This window comes from Aulonocara sp. 'chitande type north' Nkhata Bay, linkage group LG3 (assembly GCF_057382095.1).
Source record: "Aulonocara sp. 'chitande type north' Nkhata Bay isolate Kocher_YH1m ecotype deep benthic linkage group LG3, A_spYH_male_GT1.1, whole genome shotgun sequence".
Taxonomy (NCBI): Eukaryota; Metazoa; Chordata; class Actinopteri; order Cichliformes; family Cichlidae; genus Aulonocara; species Aulonocara sp. 'chitande type north' Nkhata Bay.
In genome coordinates, this window is record NC_141346.1 from 42,410,952 (window position 1) to 42,428,619 (window position 17,668).

Below are 17,668 nucleotides of genomic sequence, written 5' to 3' on the forward strand. Positions count from 1 at the left end.
GCTGCTAACCTGGTGCCCTTATTGCAGGGGTTGCTCATGTGCTGACAAACTTCAAACTACAGCAGAGTCAATGTACAAAGTTTGCAATGACAGACGAGGTGAGCGTAGTCACAGCACGTGCACTTGTCAGCAGAGATTTTACATTACAATGCACTACACATGTGCCTGAACTTCAAAGAAGTATAACAGGAATGACTACTCCGCCATCGCCAGCTATAACTGAGTATAGCCGAGTGATAAGTGGCAAATAGTTTGATTCTGTTTAAACAAGCCTAATGACAACAATGAACAGCACTCAACAAAAACGAGGCGTTAACCTTCTGGGAATGAAAAAAGAAAGAAGAACAAGAGCAAGAGGAGTGAGAAAAAAGTCAGCACATAATAACAACTGAATATAACACTAAATAATTCATGTGAAATGAACTGTGGAGGACAAAACCTTAAATAACCAAAATGTCCAAAATCAAATTCTGCTTAGGACCCAGTGATACCTCTGGCTGACTCTGCTCAGGCATACAGTACACTTGTCTCTCAGTTGTCATACAACATATGACATACAGTGCAAAACAGTGCAACCCAGAAAAGGTGGAAAAACTGTTAAGATACAAAATAAAAATTGAGATATCATTCAGAAAATGATAGAATATAAAGATTACAGCAACAAAAATCTAAATACAATGCAATTAGCATGATAAAAGTAAAAACAGAAGTTAAAATATGTGAAATGTCAGACTTCCAAGGTGAAAATTGTTAGTATTTCAGCTCAACATCATGAAATACAAAGAAAATCCGTGACTTCCTGGGTCAAAAGGAGGCAACTAAAGACTCGATTATACTCAGCTGTGGACAGTTAGACAACTAATGACTGTTCCTGTTATACTTTATGAAGTCTGCCGCCTGGTTGCAGGGACAGTTGCTACATTGTCATGTAAATTCTCCTTGGATAAGTCTGCACAATCCCAAAAATCAGGCAGGTATGTGGATGTACACAGGACCATCTGATGATGAGCTTTACCTCACTGGTACCCAAGTGGACGTTATCGGACTTGTACAATCCCTGCTTAAATAAAAAAAAAAACATGCAACCTACTCACTAAAGACCTCGATAGTACTTCAAAAGAATGGCTAACTCAAAAAAACACGAGTAAGTACTGTACAGCTGACTGAGGCTTTCTATGTTAGAATGATAGTAGAAAATAAAGAGTAAATCATCATCGCTTATTATCTAACACGTTCAAGTTACAATGCAAAAACATAAAAAGTATAACTTTTTACATTTTTGTCCCGGCAGAGTTGGGCTTCCATACATTTCACAAACCAGCACAACAAACTATTGGCCAACATTAAATAACCAATCTTGGCTTCGTTATCATTCCCACAAACGTGTGTGGGACTACTTTGCGTGGAGGTGTAATTACAGTGGCTCAGAGGACTCTTCTGTCTACCTCCATCATACCACCGTGTCGAAATGCACAAAAATACTCTATTTATCTATCCGATCCTGTGTGTGGCTCCCCCTGCTGATCAGAAACAATCATTGCAGGCTCGCCTATCTCATCAGACAACAACATAACTGTACTGATGTTTTTCTTTCTTCCTTTGCTTTCACGTCACTGTTCTTTTCCCCTTATTCCCTAAAAATCTGGGTGTCGGAAGATCACAGCAGAGTGACGCCTTCGGTGTCCAGACTGTTCCTGTTTCAGTGGGAAATGATGTGATTCTCACATGTATTTTCTCAGGCGACACGGAAAGGGCGTAGTTAGGTATGCTGTTGCCAAGTTGCTTCATCAAAATAAACAGTGAAGTGATTTCAGAAGTGTACCAGCCTTAACGTTTCAAAGTAGGGCCTTCACCAAAATTCCCATGCCAAAGATGTGTATATATATATATATATATATATATATATATATATATATATATATATATATATATATATATATATATATATATATATATATATGTGTGTGTGTGTGTGTGTGTGTGTGTGTGTGTGTGTGTGTGTGTGTGAAACGTATAAAGACGGGGACAGAAAACCGCATGTGTTTTACACAACTGACAACTATAAAGGATTAAATAGTAATTTTAGCTTCTCAACTTAACGTATCTAAGCCCTTAAAAACATCCTGCCCCCCTTCCAGAGCGGGCAGCAGAAGCAAAGTGCAAGTCCTGCGCCAGTAAAGGGGGGCGTGTGCGTAAATAGCGCACACTGATAGCGCGGCACAGACGGCACGTAGCGACAGACGGTCGCTTCGGAAGGAGAAATAAAACCGTTTTGTGCGAAGTAAACTTGGCGACTCGACAGGTTCTTGTTTGTCTTTGACAGGAGATCCCCTCAGCATCTCTCCAAGAGCCAAACCAGTCAGAATAAACAGGGTCACATCCGGCAGGATTTTCAAAGTAAAGCACGAAACGAGACTCCTGAAAAGAAAGCGTGCTAGGAGCACACTCTTTGTTGGAGGGCTTTATTCTATAGTGGCTATTTATAATAAAGTAAAAATGTATGTGTATATTAGTTGATAAAACACAAATAAGATATAACCAACTTAAATAAAAGGCAAAACTGCAGTCGCCACCAAGTTGTAGAAATTGTAGTAATGTTTAATTATCTATTTTTTTGCCAGGCCCTTCTCATAGCTACACAAAGCATTTAGGCCAATGTGGATAGTTCATTGCCAAGGTGTAAATACAGATGATCATATTGATGCATCACATGATTTTCTGTAATGTTCTCTAATTACAGGTCTTCATACATGGGGTGGGTCAACATTTGGCACTTTTAAGCTCTGTTAAAAACTGCAAATCTACTTTAACCCATCTCCAAGTGAGACAGAATTAGTATGATATGGGATATATCATAGTCTCAATAGTAAATCTGTACCAATTTAATCCCTGTACACTAACAGAAGCCATGATTGATATGCTGGATGTTTTATTTTCTGTTGATTCGCTGGAGAAACCATAGAAAGTAGGTCATATCCTCCTGAGATCGAGCCTATTCATTAGGTTCTCTGTAGCGGACAAAATAAGATAAACTGAAACATACTTTCCCCCCCGGTTCTCAGGAAAACATTACCATGTGTGTAAAACCATTTATAGCATATGAAAGATCTGCTCTGAGTCACTTTTTTCATATTTGACTGATTTCATAAGGAATGACCCAGCTGCTATTTTCCAAACCAATAAACAGGTGTTACCTTTAAAAGTAAGATCAGGCTTGAAAGGAAACTTTGAATATATCACACGATCCTTATGACATTTTAATGATTTTTATTTCTCAGCGTCTTTATGGCAGACTAAGAGTAATACAGCTGATTCACTGTGACCCACAGAATAACTGGAAAATACCTTGACCTACAAAACAGTTGATGAGATAACCAAGTGGTTATGCTGGAACGATTTTTTTTAAAGAAACAGGCAACCAAAAAGTAAAAATGTCACAGTCGCTCTCGAGAGTCCCTTGTCAATCGCTTTTATTTTGAAAGGTAACCCGAGCTGCTTCCGCTATGCTGCAGGTGGGTCGCTCAGGGCTTGACGCGCCTTTAGTCCGTGCAGCCTTGCGTTTGGGGTGAAGCCGCATAAAAGCGTTTCCATAATGCGGGCGTGAGGTGCTCCTTGGAGTAAACGGAGGGGATCCGGGAGGAGGACCGCGGAGTGTTAACCGGGGAGGGGGGGAAGCCTGCGTGACAGGCGGCGACCAGAATAATTTAAAAAAAAATGTCGAACCGTAAGCACCGGGACAACCAAGAGATCTGCGCCCGCAAGGTCCGGGAGCTGGCCCAGTCTGGAGTAAACAAACACTGCTTCGAGTGCAACCAGCCCGGGGTGACTTACACCGACATCACCGTGGGCAGCTTCGTCTGCACGTCGTGCTCCGGAATGCTGTGAGTGCAAACCCCGCCGCCCCATCCGGGGGTGGGGAGGGGTGTGTGGCGGGTTTATTTACTGCACATTTAGCATCAGTGTGAGGGGCAGCCAGATACTGATAGAGTAAAAGTACCAGGCCTTAGATTACGCCGTGCACCACCCAGCCACGGACAAATGTGTATCATTTGGTTCCCCTCTCCTGACGTTAACAGGGGTTGTTGGTGCTATGCAACAGCCGAGGATGTGTGCACACATTAATTTACGCAGTGTCTACCTCTCTCTGTCTCTCTCCCTCTCTTTCTCTCGTGCGTGTCTCCCAACAGCTTGATAACCGACAGACCGCTAGCTGGTCATTTTCCAGCTCTGAGTTACGTTTCATTTCGTCATGGTGCAGGTTTGACACCACCTCTCTCTCTCTTCTCTCTCTCTTTCTCTAGGCTCCTTTTCAATGTGGGCGTGTGTGAGTGAGTGAGAGAGAGAGTGTGTGTGCGCCTGTGTGCTGTCACACTTTGTTTTGCATGTTCAGCCTAGTCCCGGGCACTCCTCTTCAGGAAGACGGTTTCGGCACTCAGTGTGCGTCATTGCGCAATCTTGCACATGTACAACAGTGTCCCACTTTATGTCCCCAGCATGAAGAAAATAGGAGCTTCTGGAAGACATGTGTCTCTCTCTGTCACGATTGTGTGCGTGTATGTGTGTGTGTGTGTGTATGTTGTCTTCTCCACAACAAATCTGTCCTTTGATTCACGGTCACGTGTCAGATATATTTCCTTTCCCACCTGCTCCATCCCCTTTGTGCTGTCTTTAGAGGTGAGGGCTGACTGCAAATCTTCCCATTTCTCTCCTTTATTTGACTCATCCATCTCTCCTCTGTGTCCCAGGAGAGGCCTCAACCCTCCCCACAGAGTCAAGTCCATCTCCATGACAACTTTCTCCCAACAGGAAGTAGAATTCCTCCAAAACCATGGCAATGAGGTGAGTGAAGTCCCAGCTGGGGGCCCGATGCATCGTGTTTGCTTCACTTTAGAAAACTTCGAGGAAAAAAAAAAGAAAGACGTGCAGCTGAATGTGATTTCTTCCTGTTGTTGACACTGCGGAGTCGTCCGAGGACATCAGCTACCATTTCCTTTTTTTTCCTCTTCTTTGGTCCAAATTCAAGGTTAAAACTGTCTGTTTGTGGTTCTGATATGGAATGTGAAACGCCCCTTGAGACTACCAGTCCAACCAGTCTTTGTGGCAGTGCCTTTTTTTTTTTTTTTTTTTTGGACGAGGAGGAGGGGGGGGGGGGGAGAATACTAGTGCCAACCTCATACTGTGCCAAGAAACAAAAGGATGGGGCACTTTATGTCCCACAAAACCACGATCTATTTCCTTTCTGTGTGTGTGTGTTTTTTTAAAACCAGGGTTTAAACTCTGAACAGACCCCATTTTAACCAAAAGTCAAACAAAAGCACCCTATCAAAATCTCTTCCTTTATTTACCTTTATTTAACTAGCAGGGTTTGGTGACATCAGAACCCTCTCACAACAGAGACCCAGCCAAATAAAACATCCAAATATTTATGTAAATGCAAAGAAAAACAACCGTGTCTCTTACCAAACGTTCTGTGTGATGTTTTTTTTTTAAAATAAACTAAACAATTAATATGAGACTACTTGAAATTATATGTTTCTGGAAAGTGCTTCATATCCGTGGTGCGTCATAAGAAAATGCTGTTTTCTGCACGTCCGTCGGGACCCGCAGCTACGTTAAAAAGCGGCCGTTTGCAGGATTGTAACTGATAACAGTTGGAGCTGAGGCAGAGGATGGTACAGAGGTGAACTTGCCGTTTACTCAGTGTTTGTTTATGCCGAGAGTGTTGAACTTATTTGAGTGTTTGGGCTACAGTTAGATCCAAAAGTGGGCCGTACCTGTACAGCCTTTTTATAATAACATATAAAAAGCACTTCCCCCTTTATCTGACCTGAGTGTGTTGGAACTAAACATTCTTTTTTTTTTTTTTTAATAACTTTATGATTTTAACTTTGTGATTCAAGAGCTGGACAAATACCTTGTCCAGCTCTTGAAATCCTTTTAAATTTTTAAATGTTTCTACTCTCGTGTAACAATTCTGGGAATAGCGCATCATTAGCAGCAGTGCATTTTATTGAAATACTGGAAGTATTAATGATATTGCCCTGTTTTCTTTGTAGAAGCCTGGAAAATTGACCAGTGGTGCAGATCAGCAGGCTATTTTAGGATTCATTTTATGCAGCTTAGCTATTTTTGTCAGTACTGAGTGATATCTCTTATTACTTATTATTTAACAAAGCCTGACATTATCTTCTAGAGTTTAAATGAAGGCTTCAAATCGGTTCGTCTTGGTCCAGAAAAACCTAGAAATTCGATATAAAATGAAATATAACCCTCACGTCATCAAAATGAAGTTTTGATATATTTTCCAACTTCCATATTAATATAATACCAATCAGTCCAGCTGGTTGAGCTACAATTACTTCAACTTAGATTATTATGGTAATTATTGTTTATTTCTGTAGTTTGAAAACTTAATTACCAAGTTAATTAAACCTCATTTTGGTGCTGAAATGTGATTGGATTGCATAAGCCCCCCCCCCCCCCTCACAGCATCCACTTCAGGAGCCACTGGTTCAGGCAGCTCTCTCTGCTGAGCATATACCAGTAAGTGGTAAAGAGTTTGAGGCTATCAGCACAAGTGCTTATCAGTTTTTATTAGCTTGTTGTTGGCCGGGGTCTGTGAGTCAAGTGTAATGTGCAGAGAAGCATAGGTGTGCATCGTCCAGCTTTTCCTTTCTCATCATCCTCTGAAGAGTGATCCGGTCAGTCATGATTCGCTGCCAGTAATATTTGCTGCACTCTTGCACCGGAGATGAGTCACTGATGAGAAAATCTGTGTGTATATCTGAGAGACTCTCTGAGATTAAATGTCAAACAAAAACCAGGGATTGCTCTCATTTTCTACTCAGGGAATCGGAAACTCACTAACCCTCTTTTTGTTTTTGATGGATCAGTCCCAAGCAGCGTGGTTTTAATGTGACTTCTTGGAAATGTGTGTCTTCAGGTGGGCAGAAGGACGTGGCTGTGCGTGTTTGACCCAAAGAATGACGGCTGCTCCGACATGAAGGACTCACAGAAGTTCAAAGAGTTCCTTCAAGATAAATATGAGAAGAAAAAATGGTGAGAGCTTGGCCTCCGCCTGCATATAACCAAATTATAATATATACTGATGGAAGCAGAGAAAAGCATCTTAATTTTTATTCAGTTCATTTATTTATTTTAAATCAATTTTTATGTAGAAAATTCGGTTTAAAAAAGCCCAGCAAATGTTCAAGTTTGCATGTTAATAGTTAAAAGCCTTTAAAATAACAAAATAAAACCTTTTACAGTAAGAATGTTTATTATTTACAATATTTTTTAATTAGCACCATTATTGAGTAAATAGAGCAGCTTAAAAACAGCAAATGTTAGCATGCTAATATTTCAAACTAAAGTAGCAAACTTGCTAATTAGCAGAGTGCTGTACTTCCTGCTGTTAAAGGGTAATATGAGTAAAAATAAAAACCCTTTCAGTATTGTACATATGTACAAATGCAAATGGCTATAAAAAGAAAATTAATTAGAATGATTATTTTGAGCATGATAGCATGCTGACGTTAGCATTTAGCTCAGTTTTTATTGTGTTACAGAGCTGCTAGCATTTGGCTGTTCTGCTTGTGCAATAAACATATTTAAAAGTGTAACTGTAAAAAGAGTCATTTTGAGAGGTTAAAAGGGAACACAAAGTAAAATGAAAACAATAGCTAATTAGGGTTGTGTTAAAGTTAGGCTTTCCATGTTTGAATAAGAGATATTTGCTCAGAAAAATTAGCTGAAGGCTAATAGCTGCTTATTTTCAAGCTTAGAGAATGCTCTCAATCTTCTTGTTTAGCAAATGAATGACCAGATGTCAAGCTTTAATTGTGTTGCTAATGAGACTGGTTAGTTACACTGCATCATTTGTGTTTCGCAGGCATTTTTCCAAAAGTAAGAACCGGAGAGATATGGAGGGTCCTTGGAGTCCAGGGGTTCAGGCTATGCCCCCTTCTCATGGTCCCTTAGCGAGCCAGGGTCTATCCCATAACATGCCTCCAAATGCCAGAGCCACGAGACCACTGGTAAGAGGCTAAAGGTGTGGTAGTTGTCTGTGAAACGGGTGGAGGTAAAGTGAGGGGAGTGAAAGTGAGAAGACGAGGGTGGTATACGTGTGTGGTTTTAAATAAATAAATAAAAAGAGGAAGGGAAAGTAGAGGAGATTTTCAAAGGGTATCGAAAAAAGGATAGAAAGTGAAAAGAAATGACCTGAATTCGCCGCGGCACAGAGACAAAGACTGATGGTTCGGACAGTCGGAGGGCCAGGTAGCCTCGGCTTCAAAGCCTCTGCTTATGAATTATTGAGAAAGGATGAAAGAGACTCACTTCCTCTGGCTTTGTGTCTCTCTTTCTACCCTCCATCTGCTTCTCTTCTGTCTCCTTCGATCTCTCATCCTCCAGTCTCAGTCCCAGCTGCCGTCTTGGGATCGAGCCCCCGCCATCTCTCCCGCCGACATGCGGACAGACGCGTTCACGGCTCGGCCGTCGCGCTCCCAAAGCTTTAGAGACCCCCCTCTGAAAGGTGAGAGGAAGATTTGTTTGTGGCATCGTCATGTGCTTATCTCTTCTTTTAAAATTGTTTTTAATGCATCTTTTGTTTCTTTCCTACGAAGATCCCACCCTGTGTGGGATAGAAAGACAGCGACCAGGCTCTTTGTCGTCAACACTGGGAGGTCAGAACCACGGTCCCTCATTCCCCGCCCTTCCACGGCCTTCAGGTGTGCCCTCCGCCCACTGGATGCTTTGTGCCACTGTTAGTAGTAAACTTATGAAGGCTTTCACAAGTTTACTACTAATGTGTCTCCTACCAGCTGTGTAGTAAAGTGCCACAGTGTTTGTTGTATTTGGGAAGCTAGTTCCTCCTCTTATGTGATCTTAGGAAAGATTCCTGGTTAAAAAATAGACACTGTGCTTTCTCTGTTCTATTCCTGACGCCTCTAGCAAGAACATTTGGCAGTGCATCGTTCACGGTGTAAAGATCATTGAATATTTTCGCTGATTCTCACTGATGTCGCTCTCCGCTCATCAGAGCCGGCGAGTGGCAGATTCATGCGACGCCAGTGGCACTCACTTGTTTCTCCTTATCTCCCCTCCTCTTTTCTCCTCTGTCTTCTCCCTCTCTTCTCCAACCACGTAGCCAGTAGCTCGTTCAAAAACCACTTCACTTTAGGTAAGATGCATCTCCGGCCGATGCTTTTGAGTGTGTGCGTGTGCGCTCGTGTGAATGCTGAAATCAATAAGCTCTTCCAATGCTGTATCATTCATAATAGATGGCCAATCTGCGGGGCGCGGCGGTGCTTAGCGAGCATCACATGCATGTGAGTTGGGGTTTGTTTCAGAGCGGCCTGAGGGGAGAGGCGACGCAGCACTCTGTATTCATTTAGCCAGCGAGTCGTGGCTGGCCAGTGTCACATACTGCAATTGGGGTCAATGTTTTTCTTCATCACTCAGGTTTCCCACTTCAAAGCCCAGATCTGAAGCCTAGGAGTGTCAAGGACACACACACACACACACACACACACACACACACACACACACACACACACACACACACACACACACTGTTCCCTCCCTCAGAGTTTAAAGTGGGGCTATTTTTAGGCCGGAGCTGCTGCTGCTGCCCCCGTCAGCAGAGGGCCGCTGATATTTCGCACCACGTTGGCGTTGAAGCACTTCAGAACTATGTAGGGCACAGCTGTAATCGCGCCATACACATTTAACACCCACAACAATATGCTAGGGAGTTCAGGTATGCTCTCAAAGACGGAAAAACATGCAGATACCAGCAGATAAGCTGCATCAGGTCCATTCTGCTCTGGTGTTTGTGTCTTCATGGAGACCATGTTGGATTTTAACTTCTGATCCCATGCTCATAGCTAACTGGCTGATCCAGACTCTGATATTTTGCTACAAACACTGATGTTAAACGTCATTTCCTGTCTTTGTTAACTTCTAACAATTGCATCTAAGAAGTTTCTGGCTTGCTGCTTTCCTGTGGTGTTTTTTTTTTTTTGTTTTTTTTTTTAATCCCTAAACACGATGAGTGTGTGTGCTTTATTTAGTACAGTCTAAGCTAATGCTGCTATTTCTACACCTCATAGCATGAGGATCTTTACATGGCGTGAGATATGTAGTGAATGGGCTGTGTTATGTGAGAGTTACTTGCGAATTATTGTATGTTATTTGAATTTGATGCTTCAGGTTCGAACAATCACATTTTAAACATCTACCTGTTAGTACATACTAATCTGCGATCTCTCTTTCAGGTCGGACAGTGTCGGCCTCGGGGGCTACGGGCCCCTTCAGGGCCTTCCCCAAGTCTCTGAGCGTGGACTTTGGAGGTCTGAACCATCCCCAACCACAGCCTCTGCCTCAGTCTCTGTCCCAGCCGCAGCAGCAGCCTCAGCAACAGCAGCCTGTTGGCATAGGTCAGACGACACCGCCGGTCAGCAGCGGCAGTGCCCAGGATAGGTACGCTGCCGTGTCACAGCTGGACAGCGTCTTCTCTGAAACAACATCGGTCACAGGTACGATGTTTTTATCAGTCGAAGCTTTAATACTTTTTGTATCAGTGTAGTTCAGAGGCTTTTGCACAGTTGCATTTATTTCACAGCTTTTTGTATTTGTGTAAGGTGTGCACATAGACTGTATATAAAAGACGACGATAGCTGTTCTTGTTTTTTCTTTTTTTCTTTTTTAAATCTTAACTTTAGCTTTGCCTTGTTTTATTGCAACCACAGGTGACCATACAGAGACAGGAAGCTGGAGTGTTAAGTTCTAACATGAGACTAGCAAGCGTTTCACACACGGAGACAGGATGTGCAAATTAGTCTTAAGTGACACCAAGTAATAAATATTAGAATATGACTCACCGAAACTGTTGCACACACTTCCTGTAAGGGATGTGAGTGCAGTTGACTACACAGGAAGGTGTATTTGCATCATAAATGCTCTAAAGGGACCAAAACCACAAAGATGTTTGAGAGTTACTGTGACTATAATTAGCTAAAGACTGGCAGACAGGTAGTTGGCTAGCCTACGTCCAGGTTTTACTCAAAGTGACCTCACCCCTTGATTGTGGATTGAGTTTTACCAAAAAGTGCTGGTCCTCCAGGCCCCCCACTCAAAAATCTTCACTGTCCTGTCAAACACAGATTAAAAAAAAAAATTAACTCAAGAAAACGAATCCAATTTTATAAACTGAAGAACTTTCTTTTTTTCCAGTCTCATTAATCCTCTCACAACCTCTCTGACTAATCAGGAGGAGGGACTAAACTCCCTGCCTGAACAGAGAATAATTAAACCTTGCTTCAGCTTGACCTGATTACTTTTTCCCCATTGTTTCAGTAGCACTCTGGCTTCAATAAAGACCCGAGCACATCTTCCAGCACTGTGTAACAGATAGTTTGATTTGAGGGCTTCGCGTGTGCAGATTGTCGCGGTCAGCTCAGCTTGGTTGCATAACATCCTTACTCCAAATGCCAAGGCTTTTAGCAGCTGAATTATGCTCATTGTGTTTGCTCCAGATCGTGCACAGCGTGATTCAAAGGACCTTGTTGATAGGTTTTGGAATCAGCTGTGTTTGCGTTATAAGCCGGCTGCTTTAATGCACAGCATTCGTGTGAGAGGCCTGCTAAGCTCTGCTGCTTTCCAGCGTCATCGCTGCCTCCCCTGCTTGGCAGAGTAGGGAGGTTATTGATTTTCTGCCTCGGCTCACTTGAAGATGATATTTTATTCAGGGCGTTTGTAATTCTTTTGTTCTGTGATGACTTGCATGCACGGGATCAGCAGTTTGGACTGTTTTAAAGGTTTTTGCTCACATATCAAGATCATAGCACTGCTCGAGCTCGTAAACCGGGGCTCATGTTGGGCCTGACGTTGTGTTTGGTTGTGTTGTGATGCCTGTGGAAATGCTTGTTTGCAGCTCCACCTGGCGGCCCACCGCAGTACAGCGCCATCTTCGGCAGCAGGCTCTCATCCAGCTCAACTCCTGCCAGGTAGAGGAAAAAAAGCAGCCTTGTCAAATCAGCTTTTGTTAAACATGGCAGATTTTTAACTTTTCTTCTTGTGGAGCTGTTTAAAGGTCAAATTCTGATCGATCCTCCTTCCCCCCCCCCTCTTTTCTTCTACTTCTCCCCAGCTCCCCTGGTGTCGATACCGTCTCCAGCTCCCAAAGTTTTGCAAGTAGGTGCCGAGTGCGAACTGCATCGATTGCTGCTGTTAACCTGCACTATTTACATTCAGTTCCCTCCTCTTCAAAAACAGTCCAGCACTCCAGATTAGACTGTGAAAATCAGAGCAGTGTTGCCTTGAATAGGCAGGAATGTAACCCGTTAACCCCCGGGCAGAACACTGAATTATCTCCCTGTCTCTCTCCCCCCAACCCGTGTGTCTCAGATTTCCCCAACCCATTCAGCTCCAGCTCCAGCTCCGCTTCCCAGCAGCCCGTCGCCCTCTCCCCCAGTAACCCCTTCAGTAACGCCTCAGGAGGTAAGCCCCATGCTCACTCTTTCTGAAACTTCCTGCTGCAACTTTTTAAGATGTTAGAGCAGCTTGAGCTGGTTAGATAACCACCGCTGTGGTGGAGGCAAAGAAATAATTACCACATGAAAAAATATATGTAGGGTTGAAACCCTTTTTACCTTCAGAGCCGCTTTAGTTCTTTGTTCTTCGATGACATCGCACAGCACATCCATGATGTGAATCTCTTGTTCCACCTGTTGAATGTGGAGGCCATTGGAGTGCGGTGAACTCATCGCTATGTTTAAGAAACCAATGTTTGAGCTTTGTGACATGATGTGTTATATGAAGATGTGTACACTGTGGTCATAAAGGGATGGACATGGTCAGCAACAACAATCAGGCTGGCTGTGGTATTTAAATGATGCTCAGTTGGTACTAAAACACTAAAAGTGTGCCAAGAAAACATCCCGCACACCATTACACCACCAGCAGCCTGAGCCATTGATACAAGGCATGCTTGATTCATGCTTTCATGTTATTTATACCAAATTCTGACTCCATCTCTGCCATCTGCAGCGGTTATCAATACTCATCAGACCAGGCAACATTTTTTCTCATCTTCTGTTATCTAATTTTAATGAGCCCACGGGAATTGTGTCTTCTGTTGCGATAGCAGTGACATGCGGTGTTGTCTTCTGCAGCTGTAGCTCATCTGCTTCAAGTTTGGAGTGGATGCTCTTCTGCATACCTCCCTTTTAACGACTGGGTAATTTGACTTATTGTTGCCTTCCTATTAGCTCGTAGCAGTCTGAGAACGGCTGCTCACTGGATATTTCCTCTTTTTCAGACTATTCTCTGTAAACCCTACAGATGGTTGTGTGTGAAGATCGCAGTAGATCAGCAGTTTCTGAAATACTCAGGCCAACCAGTCTGCTGTCAACAACCGTGCCAAATTAGGCATGCAGACGTGTTCATCTTGAACTGTAGATATTCTCCTCAATCACATTTTTCCTGATATATTTATTTCCTCTCTCAGGCTGTCCTATGGATTTGTCAGGAGGCAGCGCACCTACACTTGTGTTCAAACTTTTGTCTTTTAGCTTGACTCTACATGACTTAAATGACATGTGAATGCCTAAACTTAAAAACAGGAAATCACAGCCCGTTATAAAACACTGATCCCTCTGCTCTGTGTATAGGTTACATATTTCAAGCATTTAGTTCCTGCTTACAGAGTCTGAATGTACCTTTTGTGCTTATTTAAAAGTTAAAAACGCTCCTGTGTTTTCCCTCTGCTCGGCCCATTAACGGGTAACATTTAGTCTCCAGATCAGCTGCGTGAGCTGGGCCTTTATTTCTTTTCCTGTAGGGCAGTGAAAACGACGCGTAGAGCTGCTACACTGAAGTGTATGTTGTGTACACACTAAACGGTTGATTACACAAGCTCGCACACAGCTACCTGCTTTCACAGCCACTGAGGCTTCATGCTAGCAACGTTACTTTTTACTCGGGTCACTGACTTCACCCACCAAAGGCAGATATGTAAGAGGAAAGGCTCAGCGTGGAGCTGAAATCTCAGTTAAGCTTCTCTGGTGCATTAACCACAACGTGGATAAACGAATGCTCAGCGATGCTGTGATGTTTCATGATGCAAATAAACAACCTGGCGTTTGTTTCCTTTCAGCTTTAGACCCTCGCAGCTCTGGGCTTTCCATCGGCTCCAACTCAATTATTCAACAGTATCATGTATTCATGTATGCAGTTATACTCTTGACTGGTCGCAGGGCTCATTACTGCTTTATGTTTCCTGTAGGCTCTCTGTGTAAGGTACAGACACGGGGAAACAGTCTTTTACTGTCAGTCTGAGAGCAGCTGACAGATGTGTTCTGCATGGATTAATGATCTGTGTCTAATTTCGCCGCATGTGTGGGTGTTTCGCTTCTCCAGGTGACTCCAGTGCGTTTGTCACCTCGCCCACCTCCGTTTTTCCTCCTTCCGGTGCTTTCCCAGCGGCTGCTACCCAGAATGCATTTCCTCATGAGTCAGCCACCAATCAGGAAGCAAATGGTGAGATTCGTTGCCTCTTATTTGTCCTCCTGTTTGATGTTTTTTTTGTTTGTTTGTTTGTTTTCTTGGATTATAAGTCAAGTTTTTAATTATTATTAATATTTTTATTTACATAATCTTCTTTTAATAACTCAAAATAGACCAAAAATGAAAAGTCTGGTCATTATTTAGTAAAAACAAAACAAAAACATGTATTTGTTGGATTTTGTTGCTCTATTAAGGATTCGCTACTTATCTGTTTTATATTGCTAAAAACTAATATCTTCTAATAATTTAAAAGGACATTTAACAAAATATCTTATTTTTATGCATCAGTTGTGTAAATGAAAAGGTGAGACATTAAAGTTGTAGAAAATAAAATGTTTTTTCCAAATTAGGAAGACCTAACTTCATTACTGCACTGCATACTAGTCCCCCTGGGCCCCAAAAAATGTAAAAAGTTTTAAAAAGTTTTTTTTTTATACTCATCAAATCACATTGAGTCATCAGAGATTGATAATTAAAAAAATTTTAAATCACACTTTTAATCTTATCTATCTTATCTTATCTTAATCAAAAGTCATGTCAAAATGCCAAACAATCTCTTTCCTCTTTATAAAGTCAGTTAGACTCTAAGTAGCTGTAATAGTTGTGAGGTCGACCACAGTGCAGAGACCACACAGAGACGTCCTGTAGTTCCTCCTTCACCTGATCTATGACTTCTAATATTCGGTTTACCCTTGGTGGTCTTCCTGGTGCCACCCTGCCCATTTAAGCACTTCGTCTGCCCAGTTAACTGAGCTACAGATGCTCAGAGTCGTGCTGGGTAGGAAACGAAGAGACGCTGGGTGTACTGGGAGATGACATGGATGAGGATGAGCAGGTGGTGGGCTTAACAAGGGACGACAGAGATGGGAGGTAGAAGAAGATAAGGTGCTGTGGTAGTTGGTTTTTATGTGAATACAAACCATATTACTTTATTACCTCCTGAAGCGCGAGCATCAAGTTAAGGGCCACACTGAGAAAAGAGACCCAGACATTTACAATTATTGATGTGATTTATTTTAAGACATCTCCTCCTCACGTGCAACCAGCCCTCAAAAAGAAAAGAAGGTTATAATGCCTTCTGATCACAGTTGTATCACGCAGCCAACTCACAGCAGCTTGATCATGATATCTCCTGATAGCGCGAGAGATTCAACGAACCATGTCCTGATGTAAAAGCGAGCCGTGTTGTCGTTCTTCCACGTGTGTCTGTGGGCCTGCGTCACAGGCCTGAACATGACGATCTCACAGTTTTGTAGATTTTGGATGGTGGTGTCTACCTTTACCGTACAGCACATAAAAATGAAACTTAACTGGACTTTTAGATTGAGTTTAGAAGAGACATGACTCTGTTTCCATATCTCTGCCTGTGTGTGCATTCACACATCACCATACCTGCTGAAAACATAGTAAATGCATGCACAAGCTTCTCTTTACACCAGTGCAGATCACAGATGCGGCCACGCCAAAATCTACGAATTACAGCTTGATGTTTGACACCTGTCCTTATTATATATAGGACCTTACAATATAAAGCATTGTTGTTGTGATTTGGTGCTATATAAGGCTTCAAGTGAAAATTGGGGGGGGAACCATACTTTGATCCATATGTTGGTTATTAAAACGAGGCCCAAATGGAAAGCTCCCACTGCAGCGGGGACTGCTCGTCTTTCCTGAGACGCGCTGTGGCGTCCACTAGCAGCAGTCCAGGAATACCAAAATGACCCACCCAGTTTAGAGCTGCAGGTTTCTGGTTTCATGCCACACCATTTTCCTGTATCATGTATATCTGTGTGTGTGTGTGTGTTTTGCAGGTTTTGCCTCCTTCCCCACGTCTGACTTTCAGTCCAAAGTCCCTCGGCCCATGTCGGTGAACCCTTTCACGGTGAGTATCCCTCCACGAAGTGCACTCTGGGGGCGCTAATTGGTAGTTCTCGCCAGTTTTCAGTGAATTGCGATGGCATACTAAGTAAGCCGGGCTGCTGTTCTCACCCTGCCTCTCTTGTCTTTGCAGGGGAATGTTTACCCCAGTCGGGGGACGTCAAAAAATCCTTTCATCTGACCCCCCGTTTCCCCACCCCTTCCCTCTCTCTCTGGGAACTGAAGGAGGAGCTGCTGCCATTTCAATGCCTCTGGAGTATTTTCACCCCCCACCCACCCCCCTCAGGGGAGGGTCGCGCATCCACGCCGCCCTCCCTCCCCTATCTGTCTTTGTTTACGTGTTTGTGGAGAGGAAAAACAGAAAAACAAACAAAAATGCGCGAATGCAGTTCACAAAATCCCTGTCTGTATGTGCAAGAGTGTCGGCCTGCTGTGTTTGTGCCACGTGACGTACGTCAAAAGGTGTTTGTGTGCCAGTAGACGCCACCTCAGGGCTCTGTGGGAGTCACGACGCCTCTACGACTTTTCTTTTTTGCTGAGATGCACTCACCTATATTACACACACACACATGTGTTGCTGCTGCTATTTGCTTTCATCTCCTGCTTAGAAGTGTAAAAAAAAAAGGAATGAGAGATATAAAAAAAATTCCCTCGGCCCGTGAGTAAGTACGTCAGCGCTGTCTCCGGCTTTAAAACTTTTGAGTCTCGGAGAAGCCAGCTGAGACTCTGACCCTGCATCACGAGCATCCACAGATGGTTTTAACAGCCTTAACAGCCTCCTGATGCATGTGAATCGGTGTCCGAAGATAAGACGGGCTTGTCTCTGTGGGGTGTGAGCGCGGGTGCGTGTTTGCATTCGTCATTGTTGCTGTTTTTTCTTTCTTTTCTTTTTTGTTTTGTTTTTGTTGTTGTCAGGTTTCCTTGCAAAGGATGAGCTACGTTTTCCACTCTCAGGCTGCATGCGCTTAGAGGGCTAAAAAGGAGCTACTGAATGTAAAAGCAACGTCAGAGTAACTTAAATGTGTATAAAGATCTTCATCGCTTCATGTACCGGACCAAAACCTTTATTCTGCTTTTTTTCCCCTTTGGTTGACATGAAGTTTAATTCTCTTATTTTGCCAAAAATAAAAGAAGAGATTCATGTAAGAGCGTATTTGTAACTACAAGTATTCATGTTCATAAAACCAGTTTGTTGCTTCTTAAAACAGTGTGTGGTGGTATT

The 17,668-nt window shown here is 42.9% G+C and overlaps 1 protein-coding gene across 2 annotated transcripts; it reads left to right on the forward strand.

Annotated features, from left to right (window-relative positions):
* The first annotated feature begins 3,510 nt into the window (after positions 1–3,510).
* Positions 3,511–17,668, forward strand: agfg2 (ArfGAP with FG repeats 2). Of its 2 annotated transcripts, XM_086281640.1 has the most exons (14): positions 3,512–3,881; positions 4,746–4,839; positions 6,944–7,059; positions 7,892–8,036; positions 8,413–8,533; positions 8,625–8,729; positions 9,149–9,181; positions 10,278–10,538; positions 11,936–12,008; positions 12,152–12,195; positions 12,409–12,501; positions 14,422–14,541; positions 16,380–16,450; positions 16,580–17,668. In XM_086281640.1, exons 1-14 carry the CDS (start codon positions 3,715–3,717, stop codon positions 16,625–16,627), a joined length of 1,491 nt encoding a protein of 496 aa, XP_086137766.1. In that variant the 5' UTR covers positions 3,512–3,714; the 3' UTR covers positions 16,628–17,668. The 2 variants fall into 2 exon arrangements, with proteins under 2 accessions (XP_086137771.1, XP_086137766.1); XM_086281645.1 differs by lacking the exon at positions 9,149–9,181 and having other exon boundaries at positions 3,511–3,881.